Below are 27,362 nucleotides of genomic sequence, written 5' to 3' on the forward strand. Positions count from 1 at the left end.
TTGGATGTAGTAAGCAAAAGGGGATTGCTCTCCAAATATCTTATGGACTCTTCCAGCCTTTGCTTTATTTGCACTTGCACCATCATAGCACTGAGCAATCAACTTCTTATTGACTTCAACACAGGGAAGCCTTTCACCCAGTTTTAATAACATAGTGGTAGCAATGGAGTTGGAAGAAGCGTTGGGTATCACCACCAAAGCACTCCTCTATTTGATTTTTATATATGCAGGGCATCTCAAGTAAACGTACTGTACTGTATTAAGTGTATTATGCTATAATTCACACGTATACATATCCTACATTTGGTGTACACAGAAGCAGTTGCTTGACAGTTAGTTAATGAATTCTTAGTCCAAGTGCTAGAAATTGTCCTGATCAGCATCTACACACTGGCATTATTGACAGGCAGCTCAATCCTCTGTGGGCCTCACACTGCCAGAGCAAGTGTCCTGGCAGTGTAAGGTCCGTTACAACTGTCGCAAAACGTGGCAAGCTGTTTGGAGCAGCCTCTGGGACTGCTCTGCGCCCTGCAAGATGCAGAATGTGCTCCATTGGCGCAGTTATATCAGCAGGGGAGTTTTCAGTTAGGATTGGGTTGTTGGTCTTTAAATGTGTACTGTCCATTTTTCTTGGAGGGACCAAGCCCCATTTGCCCTTATGGAGAAGACTCCACTGGTCTGCTGTCTAAAAGGGGGTTAGGATATGCTGCATATTGAGTCTTTGTCATCCCTCCTAAGACCCTCTCACATCATGCCCCACTCTCCTCCCTTTGACCTCCCTGTCAGCAGAGTTGCTTTGGTCTAACCCAGGGGTGTCCAAAGTTTTTGGCAGGAGGGCCACATCAACTCTCTGACACTATGTCAGGAGCCAGGGAAAAAAAGAATTAATTTACATTTAAAATTTGAATAAATTTACATAAATTTACATAAATGAATATATTAAAGATGAACTTATATGAATGAATGAAGGTGTTGCAATAGCTCAAGGCTTATAAAAGGCCTTGCACAAAGCAAGGCTGGTCTTTCCTTTGCTGCTGCTAGTGCATCACAGATGTGAAACAGCAAGCAGTGGAGGGAGCCCTCATCCCACACTCACACGAGAGGTCAAACAGTTGCCCTCACGCTGAAAGCAGTTGCGTCGGGCCACTGCAGGCTCCAGCAAATCTTTGGAGGGCCAGAGGCTCATTGGAGGCTGGGGGCTCCCTGAGGGCCGCATTGAGAGGCCTCGAGGGCTGCAAGTGGCCCCAGGGCCAGGGTTTGGGCACCCCTGGTCTAACCTCTGCATTACGAGAGTGCAGTGCTTTTCTGGTGATACACCCGTGCCCATGGTGTATCTGTCGTGGTTGGGTTTCTGCACTGGTGGACTTGTTGCACCAGTGTACATGGAGGTGCACTGGTGCTTCTTGAGGGTAAGATCAGGCTGTTTACATTTGTTATAGTGGCGGGTGGTGGGTATCTATCAGCTGGGTACTTTTATTTGTGCTACCTGGTGAAATGCTTTGTCTGCCATTCCCCTCTCCCCACCAAGTGTGCAAACTTGGCAACTGTCCCCCCCCCTTTTAAAGACAGTAGACAGAATGCAGAGAAAAGACCCCCATGTGTACATTATGTATGATTCAGTTAGCCATATTTTGATCACCAATGTACTCCTCCTGGAGTCACAGACATGTGTCAAATGAGGCCTCTGGGTACAGTTTCTGTAACTCTTGTTTCAAGTCCTTCAGCTCTGCCATTTGACTGATGTCTGAGTGCCGTACGCTTGCTGGCTCTTCAAGCGCTCCCGGTAACCTCTGGCCCTCGCACGAGCCTTTGGCTTTGACATCCTGATAGTGGAAACAACAGATTGCTGAACAAGCAAGTCCCTCTACCTCTCAGAGAGCCTGTTGCCCAGTTGGTCTCTGGATTCAGCTTTTTGAGACTCCAGCATCAGCATGCTTGCCTATCTCCATTGAGCCATTCCATTCTGTGCTCACAGTCCCTGCGGCCCCAGCCCCCTCCCCACTTGCCAGACTTCCTGTGCACATGCAGGTGTTTAATAAGGAGACATATCAGCTAGGGCTGGGGCATTCTGGGGTATATCTGCAGGTGAGGTGAGTCACCATTTTCAAAAGGCAGTGTGCTCTCTCCCTAGTAGTTTAATTCCTGAAGTGAACCACTGTGAATTCACATAGGATTGACACATGGTTCAACGTAACACGTGCACATACATCAGCATATTGGAACATTTTCACAATGATGACATTGCTGCTTGAAAACACCTGATAGGGAAAAACAAACCGATCGCTCTCCTTGCCTCCTGGCAATCTGCCAGTCAGTGTTGCTGTGTTGCACTTTCTTTGGAAATTAAACAGAACTCTCCATCAAGCAAAACAAACAGTTGATTCTAATCTATGTGGGAAGATCTTCATAGACCATGGCCATAAGCCCAAACATTTCTTACTACAACACTAACAGTCCTGGCCATGAGAGCCTGAGATCAGCGATTGTCAACCTTTTCATCTCCCGGCACACTGACAAGGTGCTAAAATTGTCAAGGCACACCATCAGTTTTTGGACCATTGACAAGGCACACTGTGCTGCTGGTAGGGGGCTCAAATCCTCTAATTGCGCTACTAAGAAACGACCCTTCCCAAACTCCCATGACACACCTGCAGACCAGTCACAGCACACCAGTGTGCCATGGTTGAAAATCATTGAATTATATGTGGGAAGAGCAGGTCCCTTACAAATGCATATACGTATGTATTGTATGTATTGGCAACCTTCAGTCTCGAAAGACTCTGGTATCGCGCTCTGAAAGGTGGTTCTGGCACAGCGTCTAGTGTGGCTGAAAAGGCCAATCTGGGAGTGACAATCTCTTCCACACCGGGAGCAAGTGCAGTCTGTCTCTGATCTGTCTCCCTGGCTATGGGCCTTCCTTCTTTGCCTCTTTGCCTCAGACTGTTGGCCAAGTGTCTCTTCAAACTGGGAAAGGCCATGCTGCACAGCCTGCCTCCAAGCGGGCCGCTCAGAGGCCAGGGTTTCCCACCTGTTGAGGTCCACTCCTAAGGCCTTGAGATCCCTCTTGCAGATGTCCTTGTATCGCAGCTGTGGTCTACCTGTAGGGTGCTTTCCTTGCACGAGTTCTCCATAGAGGAGATCCTTTGGGATCCGGCCATCATCCATTCTCACAACATGACTGAGCCAACGCAGGCGCCTCTGTTTCAGCAGTGCATACATGCTAGGGATTCCAGCACGTTCCAGGACTGTGTTGTTAGGAACTTTGTCCTGCCAGGTGATGCTGAGAATGCGCCGGAGGCAGCGCAAGTGGAAAGCGTTCAGTTTCCTCTCCTGTTGTGAGCGGAGAGTCCATGACTCACTGCAGTACAGAAGTGTACTCAGGACGCAAGCTCTGCAGACCTGGATCTTGGTATGTTCTGTCAGCTTCTTGTTGGACCAGACTCTCTTTGTGAGTCTGGAAAACGTGGTAGCTGCTTTACCGATGCGTTTGTTTAGCTCAGTATCGAGAGATAGTGTCGGAGATCGTTGAGCCAAGGTACACGAAGTCATGGACAACCTCCAGTTCATGCGCAGAGATTGTAATGCAGGGAGGTGAGTCCACATCCTGAACCATGACCTGTGTTTTCTTTAAGCTGATCGTCAGTCCAAAATCTTGGCAGGCCATGCTAAAACGATCCATGAGCTGCTGGAGATCTTTGGCAGAGTGGGTAGTGACAGCTGCATCGTCGGCAAAGAGGAAGTCACGAAGACATTTCAGCTGGACTTTGCTCTCAGTCTGGAGAGGTTGAAGAGCTTTCCATCTGATCTGGTCCGGAGATAGATGCCTTCTGTTGCAGTTCCAAAGGCCTGCTTCAGCAGGACAGCGAAGAAAATCCCAAACAAGGTTGGTGCAAGAACACAGCCCTGCTTCACTCTGCTTCGGATGTCAAAGGAGTCTGATGTGGAGCCATCGAAGACAACAGTGCCCTTCATGTCCTTGTGGACCTGATTCTCACCAGACGCTCCAGCCTTCCCAGCACCAAGATCACACGCAGCTATCAGAGTGCTGCCTGTGACACTGACCACTCCCTGGTATGCAGCAGAGTGAAACTGCAAACAAAGCGACTGTATCACACGAAAAAGGAAGGAAGACCTCACATTGATACCAGCAAGACCCGGGATCAGAGAAAAGTGGAGGAATTTGCATGAGCGCTTGAGGAATCTCTTCCAGGCCCGGTCAATGCAAACACATCTAACAGATGGGAACATTTCAAGAATGCGGTTTACAACACCGCCTTGTCCATATTTGGCAAGAAGACCAACAAGACGGCAGACTGGTTTGAAGCCCACTCTGAGGAGTTGACACCAGTCATTGAGGAAAAGAGGAGAGCTCAAGCAGCACACAAGGCCTGTCCCAGTAAGTGCAACCTGTAGGTCCTCCAAGCTGCACGCAGCAAAGTCCAGCAGACTGCCAGGAGATGTGCTAACGACTACTGGCTTCAGCTCTGCTCCCAGATACAGATAGCAGCTGACACAGGCAACATCAAGGGGATGTATGATGGTATCAAGCAGGCCCTAGGTCCAACACAGAAGAAAATTGCCCCTCTGAAGTCTGCCACAGGCGAGGTCATCCAAGATCGGGTGCAGCAGATGGAACGCTGGGTGCAGCACTACTCTGAGCTATATTCCAGAGAAAATGTAGTCACCGAAGAAGCGCTGAACAACATTGAGTGCCTGCCTTTGCTGGAGGAGCTTGACAGTGAACCAACCCTAGAAGAACTTCACGTGGCCCTGGACTCCCTTGCCTTTGGCAAGGCACCAGGAAAAGACAGCATCCCTGCTGAAGTCCTAAAGTGCTGCAAAGAGATCATTGTCACTGAGCTGCATGAAATCCTCTGTCTTTGCTGGAGAGAAGGTGGAGTACCTCAAGACATGAGGGATGCAAACATCATCACGCTGTACAAGAACAAAGGTGACAGGGGTGACTGCAACAACTACCGTGGCATCTCTCTCCTTAGCGTTGTAGGAAAGTTGTTTGCCCGAGTTGCACTAAAGAGGCTCCAGGTACTTGCAGAGAGCGTCTATCCAGAATCACAGTGCAGATTCCGAGCCAGCAGGTCCACCACTGATATGGTATTCTCCCTTAGACAACTGCAGGAGAAATGCAGGGAACAACGACAGCCACTCTTTATAGCCTTCATAGATCTCACGAAGGCTTTCGACCTGGTCAGCAGGGACGGCCTCTTCAAGATTCTCCCCAAGATCGGATGTCCACCCAGGCTCCTCAGCAAATGCATATACGTAAACATACAGTATGCATACATACATGCATACATACGGTGGTTGATGGGTTGGATCTGCTGTCTGCACCTCTGTAATTGTGCTGTGGCAAACTTCCAAGTGGCATGTTCTCTCTCTCTCAACCTCTGCTAGATGGAAACCTAATCAGAAAGTAGCCAGGTTTGAGTGCTTCCAGACAGTTACACACCCAGGACAAGGACCACTGAACTAAAGAACGCTGTCTAAGTCACTGTTGCTTTACACTTAGCAAGATTATGGATAATGCAGGATTGTGGCTCTTCACAGAAGTGAAGCGTTCCAGTGCTCAAGCTCCAGCAAATCTCTGTATATCTGGGGACAGTGTCACATTTCCTGTGGAGCCGTCAGCTTCTGGTCTGGCATTCTGCACTCTTTCTGAGAACAGGAGAATATTCCAGGGATGGAAACTCGAGTCATGTTCGAGTCTCAAAAATCAGCGTTTTTTGCTGACTCGTGGAGACTTGAGTCACCTGTGCCAGTGACTCAGATACTGGCGAGTCTGAGGGCACTTGGCACTGATTTCCCATGTGCACGCACTGGAGTCTGTGTGTGCTTGCTTACTTTTTTAGTTGCCTGAAAGACCTTGTGGGGCCATCATTCAGACCCGGTGAGCAGCAGGGAAGTTTCAGCCAGGAGACAGGGAAGGGTTAATGTTTTGCTTTTGCATCAGGCAGGCTCTCTTTTCCTTCACTGATCATTGGACAAAGGATGGGCAGTCTGATTTTTTTCTTTGGCTGAGGTAGGCCAGAAGGAGGAGTCCAAGTAGGTTCTTGCCTTTGAATTGGTTGGAGAAACCCAGGGAAGGGGAGGAGGAAGTTCATAGTGATCACGCTTTCCGCAGGGCTCCAGTGGCGTAGCCAGAGGAGCTTAGTGCAAAGCACTAAGTTTTGCAGGGAGACTGACCTCAGCTTGCAAAGCACTATGTGTTGCACAGAGCCTCATCGCAAGCCTCACTGTCCCCTTCAGAGCAGGGACATGCAGTGTGTAAATGGCAGGTGAGGCAGAACTGTCCTGTTGGTGTCCGTAGAAAAACACCACAGCTGTTCCGCCTGCATATACCCAAGGAGGTTCTCCTTACACCTGAGGAGACTCTCTTTACACGAGTTTTGCAAGCCGAGGAGAGGGTCCTTGCAAAACCTAGTGCTTTGCACCCCCTCTAGCTATGCTACTGGTGGGGTCTGTTGTTACATGGGAGGAGGAAGCTTCACTGAATGACTGGCACAAGTGAATAGAGCTGCAAAGGACTGGGTCATTCTGGTAAGCCTCACAGCTGCTGAACATGATCTTCCTCCCTCTTGCCACTTCTGTTCCTGTCTCAAGCAGTCTGTCCCAACCCTCCTGCCTTGTTTACATATGGGATGAGGACATCAGTGGAGTGTTTAAAGGGAACTCTTGACACACACACACGCATCCGGCTGCAACCCTGGGATTTTAAAGGGAATGACACAAGACTTTTGTCTTTTCGAGTCGTGAAACTGCTCTGGGCAACTCAGAAAGTCTGCCCGTTAGGACTCAGTTTTGAATCGAGTTGCAGGGGGCAGAGACTCACCCATCCCTGGAATATTCACTATGAATATCCCATAGCAGCTTGGCTGGCTCCTGAACTGAGCATGCCAGCTACTTGAAGCTTTGAATCCCTCACATCACCACCCTTCACCTATCTACATAGAAGTAAAGCCCATTATTTTCAGTGGGGCTTGCTCGAAAGTACGTGGATGTAAGAGTGCAGCCTCAGTCGAGCAGCAGAAGCCATTACCGTGGCAGAATTCAATCATGAGGTGTTTTCCATTTCTCATCCCTCTTATCTGTCACCTAATTTGAATGATTAGGATTCAACTTTTCCCCCTTATTCCAGTCTTCTCTGCCCCAGAGATTAGGTCAATGAGTAATGAAATAGCCGTGCTTCCAGATTCTGATTTGTGGCAGTTTCAAGGAGTTACCCCAGGAGAGTGTCGCTTGGTTTTTGCCCTTTTCCAAGAAAGCTTCTTGTACTCCTCCTCCTCCTCTCCAAGTTTGCATTACTCTATGAAATGCCAAAGCAAAGGAAACTATTAATCTTATTGAATGTAATGGAGCAGAAACTCATGGAGAACATTGGATGTCTTTTCTGTACCCAACAAGCGCTATCCAGGTTATAGCCTGGGGTTAAGTGTATGCACCATCACAACCGTTCCTTCATCATAAGGAGATGAGTGCAGGGCGTTATGAGAGAGGCTGCTGGGTTTCAATGACATTTTGTGATGAAATAACTGCTCGGCCCTAAAAGCCTCTCTTGGTATTCGTTCTAAAGAATTAGGGTGCAATCCTATCCTGGCCTGGAACAGGCAAGCCAAGAGGCTTGTGCTGTATCCAGCGTGGGATAGGGGCCCAAAGTGACTCAGCCAGAGGTAGGGGGAAACTTTTCCCCTTACCTCTGAGTTAGGCACCCTGGCCCCTATGGGTCTACTCGGGCTTGCACCACCTCCTGAGGTGACACAAGTCCAAGGAGCGCGGAGCGGTTTCAAGCCGCTCCAAACTCCCTGTGAACGGGGGTTGGGAACCAGCATAACTGCTGGGTTCCAGCCCTGCCTCCCGCTCCCCACCCACCCACCCCTGGGGCCGCCCATCACCCGCCCTCCCCCTGCCCTGGAATGCCTTCCTCCCGCTTCCTCCCTGCCCACCCAGAATCTTGTGTTGGCCACAATTGTCTTATTGTAAAGCTTCTTTTTCAACTTGTCTGCAACTTTGCTCGCTGATCAGTTAAAAATATATATTTACTGAAAGACCTTCCATGCTTGAATGCTCTCCTGCAGGTCCCTCTGTCATCTGAAGTGTGGCAGGTGGCTACCCACTTGAGCTCCTTCTCCATCTTAGCTTCCTCTTCTTGGAACTCTCCTCTTACGGCAAATGAGCTAGCTCGCTCCTCTTCTTGGTTTTAGAAGGATGGTTATTTGGGGTATTAAAAATACCCACAACAAAGTCTCTCCAAATTCAGGATTTTTTTTTAAAGAGGTCTGAATTCTGTCAAGCTTAAGTGAATCTCTGTTCCACCCTGAAAGAGGGCCCTGAACTTAAGCTTCATGCTGCCTGCAAAGGTTAAAGCAGAGGGGCCCACTCCTATATAAGCTGCCTATCTTAATGCTTATCTGCCATTTTTCTGGCATTCAGCCTAGTGAATACAGTGCTTTGAACACTGAAGCTGGGGGAGCCTGCTTCTCTCTCCTAGTTTGAGGAGTCCAGCTGAGACCGTTGACCATTACGAGAGTGTATTAAACAAAACAAAGAAACCCCTTGAAATGCCTCCCAAACTTCTATGAAACTTTTTCTGTATTATGATTAGAGTTTGATCATAATGAGCCAGACTGTCTTTCAAATGCCAGATTGAAATGTCGACCTCTCTGCAGCCCTTGTTGTCATTCCTGGGTGCGATCATCATATGAGGGGCAGACTAGAGGTCACTCCATCAGAGCCATGGGGGCGCCGCTAGCTAGCCTCAGGAATGCTCCCTACAAATGTAGGATCAAAAGGGCAGCTGCATGAAAATTGCTGCTTGCTCTTTTTTTCATGAACTGTTACCTGGAGACCTGGATCATTAGCAGAATCCAAATGTTCTTTTACAAGGACGTAGCCCTGCTTGTGTTCCCTCACTTGGAGCCAACTTTCCTGTTAAACCTGGGAATTCTTCAGCTTTGCGGGATGCCTCTGTTATGGAAATGGCCTTCCTCATTTGCCTATTTCATTAAAAGCAACCTCCCTTGCATATGGTGCTGCTTTTCAGAGCCCTTTGGTCTTTCTGGCATGACTTCTGACTCTGTGATTCTTTTTCAGGCAAAAACATGTGAGATCTGGAGCCTGAAAGGTCTGCAGGGGGTAGCTGCTCACATGTGAGGAGTTCAGCTCTCTTTTTGACAGAGCTCTTTCAGTATGTGCCACCTGCCACAGAGATTGGAGCTGGGAACTGAAGGCTCACTTAAGGGGTGCTCACACCTCGCATTTCAAGCAGTGGCAATGAACTTGCACACACTCTCAGGAGGAGTAAAATGCTCTTTGCTCAGAAGTATTGCTTCGGCACTAAAGTAGTGATTCCTGACTTGGCTTTGTGTCCTGTCTCTCTCCCCACTCCCCCACCCACTGAAAAGTAGATACTTGCAGGAAAACTTAACTCCAACTCCCTTTCAACACTTCACTTTTTCCTCATTGGAGAAAGGAAAGCTAGAAAGAGCAGGTGGTTAACAATGAGGGTAGGATAGGAAGAACGGAATCTTGGATTCAGCCAGGATTCTTTCTCATCACTGCTTGTAATCGGTTGACTGGCGAGGTCCTGTGAGGTCCTGTGGTCTGAGAACAACAGAAGGAAAAGTGCATTGAGGGCAGCAAAGCAGAACAATCTCAGCCATTCTGATGTGCAGGAAAAATATTTATGTATTTATTAAAAATATATCCTGCCCTTCAGAATCAAATCCTCACATGATGGCAACACAAATGTGTTTAAAATCAAGTCATGTGAAACCTCAGAACAGCAAAACACACACTGACACCTTGATGCTATGCTGATGTTGCGCTGGTAGTCAGCAGCAGCAGTGGAATGGAGAAGGACCCAGAGCCTGGGCCGTGCCATGCTGGTGCAGTGCTGTCGGTGTCAATGGAAATCATGCTTGGCTGGCTGTGTCAGGAAGTACTAGCATGACATCAGCCTGACGTTCACGGAGCCAACCACACATCTGCCCAGCCCCAATGCTGGTGGCTGGAGAAGCGCTGCCAGAGTGAACCAAGCAGTGGGGATTGGGGGGAGGAGGAGGTTCAATGGACAGCTTCTGCTGGGATGACAGCCCCTTGACAGCCCCTAGGAATGAGTAGCACAGCGACTGTCCCAACTGGGAAAATACTGCACAGCTGCCATAGCACCCAGCTCCCTGCTAAAAGTACTGTGTCATAAGTGGCAAAGGGGCAAAAGCAGAGAACTGCTAGGAGCCCAGCTCCCAGGGTGCAAGTCCCCAGATGCCCCTTAGGCAAGCACACACATCCAAGGATGAAATCACACCCAGCAGTGAAAGACAGGTACCTGCAAAGAGGGCAGCCGTGGAATGCAAATATTGTGTATGGTGAGTGTTGCCCAGCTGGAAGGAACCGTTTTGCCAGAGAGGATTGCAAGGATCAGGGCAAGTAACGAGGAGAGCCCCAACTGCGCTCGCACAAGTCAGGGCACTGGTCACTCACTCACAGTGGAACGCAGGCGAGACAGGTTTGAGCCCAGCCAAGGGGCTTGTCTTCCCAGTAAGGCACTCACTGACCAGAAACACCAAGAGGTGGGGGCAGATCTAGAACCCACCCTCTCCAGTATACAGAGTTGCTCTCTAACGTCTAGGCACAGCGGGAGGCAGGCAAAGAGCACCGCCTGGAGCATTTAGCATCCGGCATCGCCACAAATAGGCTCACTTGGCTGGGAGGATGGAGCGCATGGACCTATCAGGGAGCGCTTCATGGGCTAGTCACTGAGCCTGCTTGTGACACAGGGAGGCACGTTCAGCAATGGCCCACCCAGCTAACTGCACCCGTATGCATCCTATGCACTTTATAGTTGGCATCTGCAAGAGGGATCTGAAGGCCTTAGGAGTGGACCTCAACAAGTGGGAAACCCTGGCCTCTGAGCGGCCCACTTGGAGGCAGGCTGTGCAGCATGGCCTTTCCCAGTTTGAAGAGACACTTGGTCAACAGACTGAGGCAAAGAGGCAAAGAAGGAAGGCCCATAGCCAGGGAGACAGACCAGGGACAGACTGCACTTGCTCCCAGTGTGGAAGGGATTGTCACTCCCAAATCGGCCTTTTCAGCCACACTAGACGCTGGTCCAGAACCACCATTCAGAGCGCGATACTATAGTCTTTTGAGACTGAAGGTTGCCAACAGTCAACAGTTGTGGCTGGGTCCTCTTTTGAAAGGATTACATCACGATGATTGTCATGATTTAGGTATGTAAGGTTTCTGGCTCGATCCTTCGCATCTCCACTCGGGAGGCAGGGCGCAGACAGATCTCTGCTGGAAACCTTGGAGAACCTCTGAGGATCAGAGGAGATGATACTGAGCTTGCTAGGCCAGTGGTTTATCCCTTGTATAAGGCAGGTTTATGTGAGAATGGCGTCCTCCAAAGGGAGACGCACCACCGCCTATAGGCAGAAGCCTCAAACAAGTGGCTCTCTGGCCTTGGGGAGGTTTGCTGTGTCACAGTCTGAGGACCTCTGCTTGAGGGAAAGCTTAAGAATTCTGACTGTTGTAGCTCATGCTGTGTGCCTTCTTCCTGGAGTAAATAACAGGACTGTAATTTTCTCCCCTCCTTTTGTGCTTTCTCAAAATGGGAACATGGGCTGATTTTTCCTGTTGAAGGGTCTAGCTTCAGAGTGCTGTTTGGCTTCTTTTCAAATTGGGAGAAATTTTTGGTGCAATTTATCCCAGAGAGACCCTTTTTACAGACTTTTTTTTTTTTTTTTAAAGAACGTACAACCCAAAAGAAGAAGCAGCAGCAGCAGCAGCTGCTTGAAGTTAAGGACTTTTAATATGTTTTAAATTCAGTGCTTGTAAAGTGGTGATATGAAATCCCTACGGCAGGCCAAAATAACTGATATTAAAACCTTGCAAATGTGTGTGCTTCCTGCATTCGCCCCCCTCGCCCCCTCCTGCCAGTGGAGCACAGCCTCTGCAGCTGATAGGCAGGAGGGAAAGTGGAGCGGACGGGTTGGGGGGAATACAAACCTCCGGGGCCCATTAGACTTAACTTGTTTACTGCATTGATATCTATATGTTAAATGACAAGAGAGTTCAGATTATTGAATAATTTAAAATTCAGCTCTAATTGGTGTCATATGACCTGGAAAAGGCCATGGATGACGCCAGGAGCATGCTGTGAAACGCTAATAAATAATTCATAAATGAGATCATTCATTTGCCTGGATGTCTTGTTAAATGCAGAAGTTTGTAAGTAATAACGGATGATATAACACCTGTAAGTATTTAGTTCATATGCTGGAAGGTAATCTACCTTGATGATCTTCTAGCAAAGCTGCCAGAGTGTGTGAGTTAATTGCGCTGGGGAGAATGCACTCCATTTATTCGGGATGGGGCTTTGGCAGAGATTACCATGCAGCTGTTGCCTTTTGCATTCCCGATCAGGCAGCCAACGGCTCCATGCATGCAGGCCCCAAACTTAGCAATGCAGCCGGCATTTGCCTGCCCTTCTTTCGTGTGAACTCCAAGTGCCCTGGGAACTGGCAGCAACCTGATCTGCTCACAGATAGTATTGTTTCTGAAATATTTATCTAGGTCCTGCACTGCTGAGCCCTTGGTAAAATAAAGGGCAGGAGTGTTGGGGAGGGGGGAGGCTGAAATCAGCACTGGGCGGGGAGGGGAGGGGGGGCTTTTTGCATGCTGATAAAGTTGGCAACACAGAGAATGCGAATTCCAAACACAGGACTGTCAAGGGAATGCTTTTGCTGGGGGAGTGCAGGCCTGCGCCACAGTCGACAGGTTGGCAAAATGTCAGTGCTTGGTATTTCGCGAGGGGGTGGTAGAGTTGCCTGTGGATCAGGGAGGGAACTCCTCCATTGCTATGGCTCTCCTCCCAAGCTGTTCTACTATTTTCAGTAGTTACTTCCATGTAGGGCTTGGCCTGCTCACACCCTACCACAAAACGCCTTCCCAAATAGAACATTCTGAAATGTGCCCAGGTTGCTCCTCTGACAAATCTCCAGAACAGCAACTTTCAATCTTTTTCATCTCATGGCACACTGACGAGGCACTAAAATTGTCAAGGCACACCATCAGGTTTTTGACAATTGATAAGGCACACCAGGCTGCCAGTGGGGGGATCACATCCCCATTGGCCCTACTAATTAAATGATCTTCCTACAAATTCTTGTGGTACACCTGTGGACCACTCGCGGCACACTAGTGCGCCATGACACGGTGTTTGAAAATGGCTGCTCTAGCGAAAAGGCATAGCCAGTGTGACAGAAATTCTGGGGCCATGAGGGAGGTCACCAAGCCAGCCGTAGCATCATTGAAGGGAGTGTGTTCTCTAGGCAGAGTGAAACTGCAACCCTTCCCTGAGCCTTCTGCATCTCCCTTGGGAGAAGGACACTCACATTTTGCAGGCCTAATGGCAGGGGTGACACAACCTGGAACACTGCCTGATGCCATCTCAGATCCACAACTTCTGCACTACCAAAAGAAAAAGCCCCAGACACTCACCATGCTCCTCATGCACTGCCTCGAAGCAGCATTTGCACTGTCCCTGAAATGAAACTGGAAGTCTTGCACTTCTGGGTTTCCCAGCAGTGTGCGAGGAGCACAGTAAAGAGACTGATCTGCTTTTCATTCAAGTGAGTGGGAAGCAGATCATTGTGGCTTGAATTAGCAGCAGGCTGGAGGATGTAATAATAATAATAATAATAATAATAACAGTATTTATATACCGCTTTTCAACTAAATGTTCACAAAGTGGTTTACAGAGAAAAATCAAATAACTAAATGGCTGTAGTGGATGTAGTGGAATACTCTGGGTGAAAGACACCCTGAATCCACCAGTCCCCAGATCCCTCACAATCTGCCACTGATGCAGTCAGTGTTCATCAGGTGGTGGCAGGGATGGATTGGCAGTGCCACCTGGGAAGGAGCTGCTGAGTTGTCTAATTTCCCCAAAAGCTCAGTGCAAAAGTCAGAGAGCAGCCCCCCTCCCTGGCAAATCTGCAAGATATGAATGGCTTCACCCAGGGCCTCCAGAACTGGGGGGCAGCAAGATATTTTCAGGTCCCCTGTGTGACTGTTCCCCCAATCCTTGGAAAACGCAGAGGATTCTCAGGGCACAGGAAGATAGAAGGCCAGGTGGAATGGAGCAGGACCTGAGCAGCCACAGACCAGGGCAAGAAAGAGCCAGGTGAGCTCTGGAAGAGGAATGTGAGAAAACCCCTTTTGCACCCTGCCAAGGACCAGCTGAGTGAGTTCCCCCAATGGACCTTTTCCCCCCAGAGTGTTGAGGCCTGGCCCACCAAATGCTTCAGGGAACACATGAGACAGTTCTGAGTCCGGCGTTAGTTTTTTGATGCAGAATTTGAAAATTACTGCCAAAGCCATTTTGAAAACTGGGGTTTGGGGCTCCTGGACTCTGCTGGAAATATCCCAGCATGGAAGGTGGAAGCAATGAACGGTCTTGTCTTACTATTTGGACAGTTCTTTTTAAACCAGAAACAATACAACCCTTCCAGAATCCGTGGGTGTCGTTTTGGGAGATGTGGATGAAGAGATCTGCCTTGTTGTGCCAACAGTCTCCTGAAAGGCCCCAGATCTGCAGTCCTACCAGTTCCGCTGTGTGAAACGGGAACAATGCCGCTTTGTTACTGTTACCTTCGCATCATTTTTTTTCTTTTTCTGGATGGCACACTTGAAATCCAGCAATCACAATCATACATCATTCATGAGCAACAATGGCACTTTATCTCCAGCTAAGAAAATGGGCAACTAACCTTTTTACATTGTTATCTCCCTTATTTATCTTGGGGTATTAATATCAGCAATCTCTTGTCACATACATCTAGGTGCTTTGTAATGATTAATCATAGACTTGTTTTTGTAATGGAGATTTGAGTAAAAGATTGGGCAATGGAAGGAATAAGGCTGAAGATCAGATACTTTTCATTTATGTTTTAATTTTGCATATTTCTTCTAAGTAATTTCTATCCTAACTCAACAAAAGCACCGCATAACCATCTGGATTGCTTAACACAGCTTGTCGCATTGAGTCAAAAATATGCCTGCTGGTTGGGGGCCACAGAAGTACTTCTCCAGGAGCAGAGGGGGTGCGTAAGCATGGCTAGCTTAGAGTTTGCAGAGCGCTTGAAAACAAGGAATGTTTTCCTTTAGGGCTGCTTCTTACATTAGCAAAACTGGAATTTAGACTGAGGACCAAACTGCACTGTACCTTCCAACAGGCATATCTAGCATTGGCCCCCTTTTGCCCCCTTTTGTCTACAATTTATTTTTTCATTAGCCACCCTCTGAGAAGGAGTGCTTTGCAGCAGGAAGAGGTGAGGGAGAGTGCTTTCCCTCTTCCCCTGTCAGTTGCATTTCCTGCAAAAGTCTTCCCTCCTCCTTTTGTTGTTTTTACCCCCACTGGCATTCTGGACTGTGTTGAATTCACAAATATGGACCTGGAAACCCATGGCAGGAAAGAGTCAGCATGGTCTAGTGTTTAGAGTATTGGATTAGGAGCAGGGAGACCCAGGTTCAAAATCCATGCTTCTCTTGAAGACCTAGGTAATATTGGGCCAGTCAGTATTGCTAAGTCTAACCAACCTCACAATGTTGTGTCAACACTGATTTGGTATTTTTGTACTTATGGGGGGGAATGATTTTCAGAGGAGAAGGCAGATATCAGAATTCTGTTGTTTGGGGGCTGATCTACACAAACAGCAGTAGATAAAATTGTCTTTGACTACACTGCTTTAGATTGAAGGTGAGAGAGACCATAACTGAATGCTCTCTCCTCATATGGGATCTGAACTACAAAATGGCACAGAGGAGGGTCCTAGCATAACCTTCCCCTGTCAGGCTGTTTTTCTGTGTGTCTTGATCTTTGTTGTGGTTGACTTCTCATCAGAACTGCCTCTGCTGTTACCACCACCCTCAGACTGAACTGGAGCAATCCACAAACTCTGTTGCTATTTTCCAATTATTTGTGGAGACCAACTCTGAAAAATACATGTTTAAGAACTGTTCATTCAATCCTAAACATCCAAAATTTGTGAATTATAGTGTAACTTTATCGAGGAGGGAGTAGCTCCTTATCTGGTTGTCCAGCGGAAAGCAGCTTAAAGGACACAGCCCACAATGTAGAGAGTACACAGAGATGAGAAAATCCATCACCATTTCAGACTGTATTTACAAATTTACAACAATAACAGCAGCAAAGCAAAGCAGAGACAGCAAAATTCACAACACGAAGGACCACCAATGACCCACAAACGAGGGCTTTCTTATAAAGCTCTGTGCAGGAATCAGGATGGGTGGTGTCTCCTCCTCCTACCGCACCCTGTCTCATGATACATGACTCATCAGCTAGCTCACTTTACACCTGAGACCTGGTGACTCAGCACTTCACATACATTAGGCCCTACCTTATTCAGGACTGCAAATTTCACCTGGGTTATGTTCTAACCCTGACAAACTGCCAGTAAAATACATGTGCAAGATAGAGACTTTTATTTAGAATAAGGAATTGACAGTTTAGAATGAATTGTGTAACTAGAAATAGATGAAAATTGAACCTACAGGAGCCGAGGGACATCCGGTTTGGGACTCCTCATCCCTATGGGAGGAGGATGGGGAGGTTAGAGAACAACAAGGTAAAGACAGAGTAGGAGAAGAAATTGGGAATGGTAGCATGATGGGATGTGATAGATGGTTTGGCACAATGAGAGGATGCAGGGATAAAGGAGCTAATAAGCAGCCCATCCTGGGGCATTCTGTGTACAAAGATGGGAGAACTGGAATGTCTGGTGACAAGGGAAAACATCGACATAGTGGGCATAACGGAAACCTGGTGGAATGCGGAGAATCAGTGGGATACTGCAATCCCGGGCTATAAACTCTACAGGAGGGACAGGCAGGGGCGTGTTGGAGGTGGGGTGGCTGTTTATGTTAAGGAAGGGATAGAATCCAGCAAAGTAGAGATTGAAGGTGGGTCTGACTCCACTGTAGAATCTCTGTGGGTTAAATTACCAGGCCTAAAGAGCAATGTAATACTGGGGGCGGACTATCGTTCTCCAGACCAGAAACCAGAAGGGGACCTTGAAATGAGGAAACGGATCAGGGAGGTGACAAGGAGGGACAGGGTTGTAATCATGGGGACTTCAATTATCCTCACATCGACTGGGTCAATTTGTGTTCTGGTCATGAAAATGAGACCCGATTTTTTGACATGTTGAATGACTGTGCCTTAGAGCAGCTAGTCATGGAGCCCACCAGAGGGCAGGTGACTCTGGATTTAATATTGTGCGGTACTCAGGACCTGGTTAGAGATGTCAATGTTACAGAGCCATTGGGGAACAGTGATCATGCTGTGATCCGTTTTGACATGAACGTCAGGGGAAGAATACCTGTCAAATCTCTCACAAAAACCCTTGACTTCTGACGAGCGGACTTCCCTCAAATGAGGAGGCTGGTTAGAAGGAGGTTGAAAGGGAAGGTAAAAAGAGTCCAATCTCTCCAGAGTGCATGGAGGCTGCTTAAAACAACAGTAATAGAGACCCAGCAGAGGTGTATACCACAAAGAAAGAAGGGCTCGAATAAGTCCAGGAGGGTGCCCACATGGCTAATGAGCCAAGTTGGAGAAGCCGTAAAGGTCAAGGAAGCTTCCTTCCGTACATGGAAGTCTTACCCTAATGAGGAGAATAAAAAAGAACATAAATTGTGGCAAAGGAAATGTAAGAAGGTGATACGGCAGGCCAAGAGACACTATGAGGAGCACATGGCCAGCAATATTAAGGGGAATAATAAAAGCTTCTTCAAATATGTTAGAAGCAGGAAAGCTGCCAGAGAAGCGGCTGGATGGTGAGGGAGGGAAAGGGGAGATAAAAGGAAACTTGGAGATGGCAGAGAAATTAAATGAGTTCTTTGCATTTGTCTTCATGGCAGAAGACCTCGGGCAGATACTGCTGCCCAAACGGCCACTCCTGACCAAGGAATTAAGTCAGATAGAGGTTAAAAGAGAAGATGTTTCAGACCTCATTGATAAGTTAAAGATCAATAAGTCATCGGGCCCTGATGGCATCCACCCAAGAGTTATTAAGGAATTGAAGAATGAAGTTGCTGATCTCTTGACTACAATATGCAACTTTTCCCTCCAAATGGCCACGGTGCCAGAGGATTGGAGGATAGCAAATGTCATGCTGATCTTTAAAAAGGGAAAGAGGCGGGACCTGGGAAACTGTAGGCCAGTCAGCCTAACACCTATACCAGGTAAGATAGTGGAATGCCTCATCAAAGATAGAATCTCAAAACACACAGATGAACAGGTCTTGCTGAGGAAGAATCAGCATGGCTTCTGTAAGGGTAAGTCTTGCTTCACTAACCTTTTAGAATTCTTTGAAAAGGTCAACAGGCAAGTGGATGCTGGATAACCCATGAACATTATATATCTGGACTTTCAGAAGGCGTTTGACACGGTCCCTCACCAAAGGCTACTGAGAAAACTCCACAGTCAGGGAATTAGAGGACAGGTCCTCTCCTGGATTGAGACCTAGTTGAAGACCAGGAAACAGAGAGTGGGTGTCAATGGGCAGTTTTCACAATGGAGAGAGTTGAAAAGTGGTGTGCCCCAAGGATCTGTCCTGGGACCGGTGATTTTCAACCTCTTCATAAATGACCTGGAGACAGGGGTGAGCAGTGAGGTGGGTAAGTTTGCAGATGACACCAAACTTTTCCGAGTGGTAAAGACCAGAAGTGATTGTGAGGGGCTCCAGAAGGCTCTCTCCAAACTGGCAGAATGAGCAGCAAAATGGCAGATGTGCTTCAATGTCAGTAAGTGTAAAGTCATGCACATTGGGGCAAAAAATCAAAACTTCACATGTAGGCTGATGGGTTCTGAGCTGTCTGTGACAGATCAGGAGAGAGGTCTTGGGGTGGTGGTGGACAGGTCGATGAAAGTGTTGACCCAGTGTGCGGCGGCAGTGAAGAAGGCCAATTCTATGCTTGGGATCATTAGGAAGGGTATTGAGAACAAAACGGCTAATATTATAATGCCGTTGTACAAATCGATGGTAAGCCCACACCTGGTGTACTGTGTCCAGTTCTGGTTGCTGCATCTCAAAAAGGACATAGTAGAAATGGAAAAGGTGCAGAAGAGAACAATTAAGATGATTACTGGGCTGGGACACCTTCCTTATGAGGAAAGGCTATGGCGTTTGGGTCTCTTCAGCCTAGAAAAGAGGCACCTGAGGGGGGACATGATTGTGACATACAAAATTATGCATGGGAAGGATAAAGTGGATAGAGAGATGCGCTTTACACTCTCACATAACACCAGAACCAGGGGACATCCACTAAAACTGAGTGTTGGGAGAGTTAGGACAGACAAAAGAAAATATTTCTTTACTCAGTGTGTGGTTGGTCTGTGGAACTCCTTGCTGCAGGATGTGGTGACGGCATCTGACCTGGATGCCTTTAAAAGGGGATTGGACAAGTTTCTGGAGGAGAAATCCATTACGGGTTACAAGCCATGATGTGTATGTGCTACCTCCTGGTTTTAGAAATGGGCTATGCCAGATACAAGGGAGACACCAGAATGCAGGTGTCTTGTTATCTGGTGTGCTCCCTGGGGCATTTGGTGGGCCTCCATGAGATACAGGAAGCTGGACTAGATGAGCCTATGGCCTGATCCAGTGGGGCTGTTCTTATGTTAACCTATTAGATTTTTCATGGAGATTTGTTTGGTTCCTCAGCACTGGGAAAAGAAACTGAGACAGAACTTCTGCAGAATTAGTTGTTACCCAGCTTTTCTCTGTTAGTATAAAACGGCACCATTTTTAACTTGTCCAGAAGTCAAAGCTATGGTACTCACTTACAAATTATATGCTACCTTTTGGTTCAGTTTAGGAGATTAAATGAAGGTGGCTCGCAACATTCAGTAAAATGACTTAAAAACCATCTGACTCTAAACCACCAATAACTGGTCAGAGTGGTAACCAAAACCAGCACAAGCCCAATACAGTGAAAACCAAAGTAACTCCAGAGAAAACAAAAAATGAGCACTTTCATTGTCTCCTTGTACACAGGCAGTGCAGTGTAGGAGCCAACTGAATCTCATGGGGTTCCACATATGAGGAGCTCCACTGAACAGTCCCTGTCATACACCCCTGTTGAGCAGACTTCAGTAGATGATGGAACATGGAGGAAAGGCTCAAGTGATAAGCTCAGTGTGTGAGCAAGTATATGTGGGAGGCAGTTGTCTTTCAGGTATCCGGATTCTCAGTCTTGCAGAGCTTTATAGGTAATGCCAACAACTTGAGTTGTGCTTGAAAATACTCTGGAAGTCAAAGCAGCTGAGCGAATTGCCAAGATCCATAGTGGCAAAATGGGCCTCAAGGAATCCATGTGAAATGCCAGTTACAGAAATATAGAATTAGGATTTGTATTGTATACTCCGATGAGTCTACCTGTTTAGTAAAAGTTGATGGGAGGTTCTGTGTTTGAATTCTGTTTTTATCAAAATGCAAATTCAGAGTTCTGGCGATAGAATGAATCGACTTCAGATGTGATCAGATAGAAACATTCTCTTCATCAGTGAGTATGTTTTAAGGCAGGGGTGTCAAACATAAGGCCCAGGGGCCAGATGCGGCCCGCAGAAGCTTTTTATCTGGCCCTCGGGCTCTCAACTGCTGAGCAGTGCTGAGATGTTACTGCTAAAAGGGCAACCCCCACAAAAATTGGGCTCTCCCATATCTTGAAATATGATAAAGATTTGTGTGTTTTGTCTTCTGTCATTTGTAGTTAATAAATTCCTAAGTGAGAAAAAGTGCTTATTTTTGGTTATGAGTTGTTTAATGACATCACTTCTTGCCTAACAACATCACTTTCGGCCCTCAGCTGGCATCATGATTGCCATTCGGCCCTCGGTATGAAACGAGTCTGACCCCCCATGTTTTAAGTTTTCCCTCCTTGAACTCCTATGAAATCATTTTGGATACCTTTGCTGAACTTGTTTTCTGTGATTAAGCACCCTGAAATGCTGGCCATGGCCTTATTTCCCTGTCCCCCAATAAAAATCCCGCCTGAAATCTAGTGACGGTCCCATCTTCTTGCTAAAGAAAGAAGAGTACCTGCTTGAAAACTGCAAGAATGGGCTGGTAGTGCAGTTGCTGGACTCTTGTGCAGGGCTGCTGCTTCTGAATATCCCTTAATGCAAGATCGGCAAATGCTGGGCTTATCCCCCCCCCACCTCTGGATTGGGTCGACAAATGCAAATGAGCATTTTTTCCTGGCTTTGGAATTTTATCAGAGTATCATCGCCAGCCCAACTTAATTGAAAAAGCCACTTTTATGGTGGGATTTAAATGCATTTTGTAGTTGAATGACAGCTTTTGATGTAGAACCGTATTTTACAGGAAGTGGTCTAGCTCTTTATCAGTGTTTCTGTAAGGATATTTCAAAAACTCTCATCAAATTTCCAACAGTAAGTAATATCCCATTCAGTGCAAGGTGAAATGTTTTACATCAAATCCCCTGCTGTGTAACGGCCAATCAGGCGGTATTTATAGAGGCTGAATGGATTTCTTGGCTCCGTATTCAAAATTAAACATTTTCAAACATTAACATTTAATGCCTTTTTTGCCACACTTCAAGTTGATTTTATGTAACCCTAGATGCTTGCAACTTCTTGATAGGCTGAAGTGCCTTGTTTATGCCCCAGATCCTGCAGGCAGTGGTTTTATATTTATTGTACCTGTGTAGATGGAATTAAATTGCAGATTTGATAGCATGTTTGTCTCTTCCATTTGAAAACCATTTTCTGTGGAGTTGCTCTAGGTGTCGATCAGGAAACTGCTTCAAGTCTATTGATGGTACTGCAAGGTGTTTTTTTGTGTGTGTATACCGTAAACCAATTAAAAATATTTTCTATGAAATGTAACTTTTGTTTCCCCTTCTCATTATTTATAGATGTCTAATCGCAGAAGTCTGGGTCAGCTGCTGCCACCTTTGGAACTGGATGGATCCTACCTCAGCATAGCCAGACCGCAGATTTTATACAAGAATAACAGAGTGGCATGTGGAAGTCCTAGTCGCAAATCGGTGGATCAGATCTATAGGAACAGTCAGGTTCTTGGGGCTGCAATCCATGATAGCCAGCAGGAGGAGCAGAACAAATTCCTACTGGAGAACGGATTGCATGGTAAATGCAACAACATGGTGTCCCCAGCAAAGTCTGAAGCACCGCCTCCTGTCAGAAGAACTGCTGCTGTGGACCAGAGGAGAAATATGTGTCCTCTTCAGACTTGCTGTTTTCACAAGAAACCGGGTAGCTCAGATCTTGATTCTTTCCAAAATGGCTGCCACATTCCCAAAAGGCATTCCAGACCATGTTGTGAATCATTCACAGATTACTCTCACTCACCAGGCACCTCTGGGCTCAATGGCAGCAGAGACTCTGGACTGAAAGATACAGAATATGGTCAAAGGTTATCAGAAGAAAGGAGAAAGCAGCTTTTGCTGCAGAAAATGGAGCTGGAAATTGAAAAGGAACGTCTTCAGAATTTGCTGGCCAAGCAGGAGGCGAAACTGCTGCTTCAGCAGCAGCGTCTCCAGCAATCCAGACTTGACTACGACAGGTGAGTGAGGAGCTGGGGCATCATCACCATGTAGGCAGGCTTTGGCATAGGTTGAAGGCAGGTCAGATGATATCTCTCTTGGTCCAGTGTCTGATGGTGGATTAGACAAGCACAGACCTTTTCTGAGCTGCTGTCTAAGTCTTTGAAGAAGTTTCTCATTTACTGAAAGAGAGATTCTAAAAAATGAATCTGATCTGCACTAATTGTCCATAGTGTCTCGGAGGCATATTGGCTACAACTATGTTCCAAGCAGCCCATAGGTTGTGGTAGTTGCTTATGCCATGTTTTGCATGGACAGTGCCAAAAAATAAGATATGGGGGTGAGCATCTATGTGCTTCTTAGCTTTGCGTGGAGGTATCTCAGCAATCTTTGTAGCTAGCCGGCCTTGTGAAGACATGGCTGCTAATCCCCATTGGCTGAATCATTCAGAATGGCTTGACAGTTGATGTAATCGCCATTTTTGCTGTAGGTTCAAAGATAATACACTGGCGTTTCCCAGAAAACGCTTAAATACAGATGGGGCCTCTGTAGCTGCGGATTCTGTATCCATGGTTTTTTATATCATTGGGGGGTCCGAGAACAGATCCCTCATGGATACCGAGGCCCCACCATGTCATGTACTCATCTGGGAGCCCTGGATTGTGTTGCCGTTACTCAGGGGTGTGTAAAGACACACATCTGTTGTTTGTGCTGCATGTGTGTGGTGCAAGACACCGCTGTACCCATACATTGCATGCAATTGCCATGTAAAGCATGGTGCTATCCTATGCTGGGAATTCAAATGTGAGGAAAGGTGATAAATCATGTGATTTGGAAATGTGTTTGCTTGGAGGTCTTTGATCCTTTATGAGATAATACCACTCTGTTTTAAAGCTTGTATCCATAATCCGCCATTGCATTTCATTGTGGGGAAAAAGAAATTAGGTTTTCAAAAGCCAAAGATGAATCATTTGGAGACTGCATCATTTTTTAAAGAGAATTCCATGAGATCTTGGCAAATGCTGTTCTCGGGATTCACAATTTTTGGTCTGAATTTACTCACCAGCCAAATGTTGTGGTTGCCACCAGCCTTTCTCCTCCACATGTTCCAAGCAGTGATGGTGGGAGGGCTTGAGTCTCATACCCAGTTCAAAGGAGCAACAATGGGGCCCAGTCTTTCTGGCCACTGCTACATCTAAACAGTGTGCTGAACGTGCAACAGCATGCCCCCAAATCATCAACAGCATGCAGTGGTTCCTCAGCAGGCAGGTAGACAGAGAAAGGCTACCCTGAGAATAAATAGGTGGAAAATTACTGGTTGAGCAAAGGCATCCTATGAGAAGCAGTACTATATCACCAGCAGTGTCATCCATGCACAACATCTTCCCCTGCCAATGGAATATGCCTTTTTCAGGCACCAGCTACATCCAGGTCTCCTTCCGGCCAGCTGCCAGGCATTCTGGTTTTGATCCCTGCTGGCTGCTGACAACTCAGGTGTGAAGGGGTTAGAAAAATTTGCCATGAGTCCAGGAGCCCTACATGAATTCCATTTGAGTGCTCTCAGCTGGTCTTACTTCACATGTAGAGCAGTGAGAGCAAGCTCAGTTTTGAATGGATGTAGTGGTCCCAAGCGGGAATCTCAACACTGAATGAGTTATGGAGGTTCATCCCTCTGACTTGGGCCTTGCTGAGGATTTAGGAAGGTGATTACCTAGTTGCTGTGGTCTGTTCTTTTCTTTAATGGTTGTTCAGTGGGGTCCCGCAGACGCTATTCCCCAGCCTCTCCCCGTAATTCAGCCCTGGACAATTCTGGCCTGCCCAGTGGACTTCTGTTTATCTCCAGAGCAGTGGTGGAGCCCAACATTTATTTTCCAGGTGGGGGTCCTTGTGGCCAGAACCAGTTGCCTCCCTCCATGGTCAGGTTGACCAACTGGCTGTCTCCAGCTCCTCTCTGAGTTTCTTTTTAACTTGAAGTGCCAGGGATTTGAAACTAGGATTTCAAGGCAAATAATTTTAACATTGAGTCATGGAAACACATCAGTTAAGTTCTCCAAAAAAAGGGCATGAATCTTTTTATGATTTCTGGATCCTAACAAATCTATTTGTTATATTGCTAGCTTGCCTTTTCTCCAGGGAGCTCATTTTGGTCTTGGACTGAAGTGAGAAAGATGTTGTGTCCAAGGCTATCCAGTGAGCTTCACAGCTAAGCAGGAATTCAAGCCTCTGACTTTCCCATACCCAGACCTAACATTCAAGTCATTGCCCCACTGATGGAAATAATGGATTTATATGATTGAATTTGCAGGGTTATAAAGGTGTTCATTAGTGACTGGACTCAGATGGTAGGTTACAAGGGTGTTCCTTCCTGCTCCCCAATCCATTGGAAAGGAACTGGAACCAGACCCTTGTGGTGTTCAGGCTAATCCTCGAGGGATCCGTTCTGGCCCAGTGTCTCCTTCCTTTCTCAAACATATTGAGGCAAGGGTGGTGGCAGGGAGGACTTTGGGCAATAGTAGCAGGGTTTAGTTCCTAGATGCTGCCATGCTTATGTGCTCAGCCGGGTCTGGGTTCACCAGGAGGCATGGCAAATGCAGCACCCGTGGTTCCCAATGTCCCTGAACTCTTCTTTTGTCTACTCTGTATGAAATTATTCAGAACTGACTTGTATAGCTTTGGTTTGTAAAATGCCTGTTTGATTACATAGGCCTACAAAATTGAGGGTCAGAAAAGTTTTTCCCAAACTTTATGGTGGTTTGATATGAATTTGGGGTGCCGATTCCAAAAATGGCATCCGTTTTGCCCTGTCATGTCTAGTTCTGGAGATATAGTATAGCCTCATTAGTGAATGGTTCAAGCAGCTTCCTCATGAGGAAGCCATGGTGTAGCCTTCCTCATGAGGAAGCTGCTTGAACCATTCACTAATGAGGCTATACTATATCTCCAGAACTAGACATGACAGGGCAAAACGGATGCCATTTTGGGAATCAGCACCCCAAATATACCCAGGAATTGGTGTAACTTTTAAGGAAGCAAAATGTGTGTTGTCCTCTGTTAGCAGCAATCAGAACTGCTTTTAGAAGACTACTGGGGTCACAAACAAAGGTGAACAAAGAAGAACAAAGAGGAACAAAGTAGGAGCACATAGAGTTTTAATAATCAAGCATCTTAAATCCATACTTCTGTTTTCACTGATGGGGGAAGTATCAGGAAGGCTGGGGATGGTGCAAGTCAGTGATGGTGTTTTGAAAGTGCTCTTGAAGCACTCTGTGGGGCTCCCCTGCCCAACGACAGGACTCCTGAAGTGTCTCTGCAATTATGCTTTTCTTTTTGTGTATCCTTACATCTGCTGTATTCCGCTTCTGCTGAGAAGATTGTACATTTGGTAAAACGCTAGTTAGCAGAAAAGCTGCAGAGGGCGAACCAGCGACAACCTTTGTCTCTGCTCAGTCCCTTCTCAAGGTATTGAGTTATTTAAGTTCCTGGAGGAGAGAGAGGTCTTTCCATGTATCAACCCTGGTGGTGAAATACAGCTTCTGTTTTGTAAGGCATTGCATCTCTAAAAACCAGAGCTGGGGGAGGGGGGAGGGGCAGTCAACATGCAAGACTGTTCTTTTCATGTCCTACTTTTAGGCTGCCCAGGTGTACCTGGCTGGCAGCTGATGGAGTTGGGGTGCTAGATTGACAGTGAATTCTGGGCATGCTTACTTAGAAGTAAACCCTTTGATTTCAGATTCCAAGGTAAGCGTGTATAGTATTTGAGCCAATAGGGACCTTTGAACTGATCCAGCAGCAGTGCTGCTTTCATGTTACGTAATCCTATTTTTGAGCCCCACGTTAAAATACAGGTTGAGCCTCATTATTCCCATGGGTTCGATTCCAAGCACTCTAGTGGATGGCAAAAAACGCACTATAGCAAATCAATTTAAAAAACAAAGTTTCTTTGCTCCGGTGATTTAAAAACAGCCTTGCTGACCTTTGTGATGTAAGATAAGAGTCATTAAGACGACAATTCATCAATAATATGACAATCAAGACGACCCTCCCTTATGGGCCATGAAATCTGTTTATCGCCCTTAGCGTAATCTACTTACTTGTTGGCAACCTTCAGTCTTGAAAGACTATGGTATCGCGCTCTGAATGGTGGTTCTGGAACAGCATCTAGTGTGGCTGAAAAGGCTGATTCGGGAGTGACAATCCCTTCCACACTGGGAGCAAGTGCAGTCTGTCCCTGGTCTGTCTCCCTGGCTATGGGCCTTCCTTCTTTGCCTCTTTGCCTCAGTCTGTTGGCCAAGTGTCTCTTCAAACTGGGAAAGGCCATGCTGCACAGCCTGCCTCCAAGCGGGCCGCTCAGAGGCCAGGGTTTCCCACCTGTTGAGGTCCACTCCTAAGGCCTTCAGTTCCCTCTTGCAGATGTCCTTGTATCTCAGCTGTGGTCTACCCGTAGGGCGCTTTCCTTGCACGAGTTCTCCATAGAGGAGATCCTTTGGGATCCGGCCATCATCCATTCTTACGACATGACTGAGCCAACGCAGTCGTCTCTGTTTCAGCAGTGCATACATGCTAGGGATTCCAGCTCGTTCCAGAACTGCGGAACTTTGTCCTGCCAGGTGATGCCGAGGATGCGTGGGAGGCAGCACGTGTGGAAAGCGTTCAGTTTCCTCTCCTGTTGTGAGCGAAGAGTCCATGACTCGCTGCAGTACAGAAGTGTACTCAGGACGCAAGCTCTGTAGACCTGGATC

At 47.0% G+C, this 27,362-nt stretch overlaps 1 protein-coding gene across 2 annotated transcripts in view; it reads left to right on the top strand.

Moving 5' to 3' along the window:
* Positions 1 to 27,362, top strand: part of KIAA1328 (KIAA1328 ortholog) — a 258,629-nt gene that overhangs the window by 149,592 nt on the left and 81,675 nt on the right. For both annotated transcript variants that reach the window (XM_066618101.1, XM_066618102.1), the window contains exon 7: positions 21,976 to 22,643. In XM_066618101.1, the coding sequence (XP_066474198.1) occupies positions 21,976 to 22,643 (668 nt within the window). The remainder of the gene's footprint in view (positions 1 to 21,975; positions 22,644 to 27,362) is intronic.

This window comes from Tiliqua scincoides, chromosome 2 (genome assembly GCF_035046505.1).
Source record: "Tiliqua scincoides isolate rTilSci1 chromosome 2, rTilSci1.hap2, whole genome shotgun sequence".
In the NCBI taxonomy this organism is placed as follows: Eukaryota; Metazoa; Chordata; class Lepidosauria; order Squamata; family Scincidae; genus Tiliqua; species Tiliqua scincoides.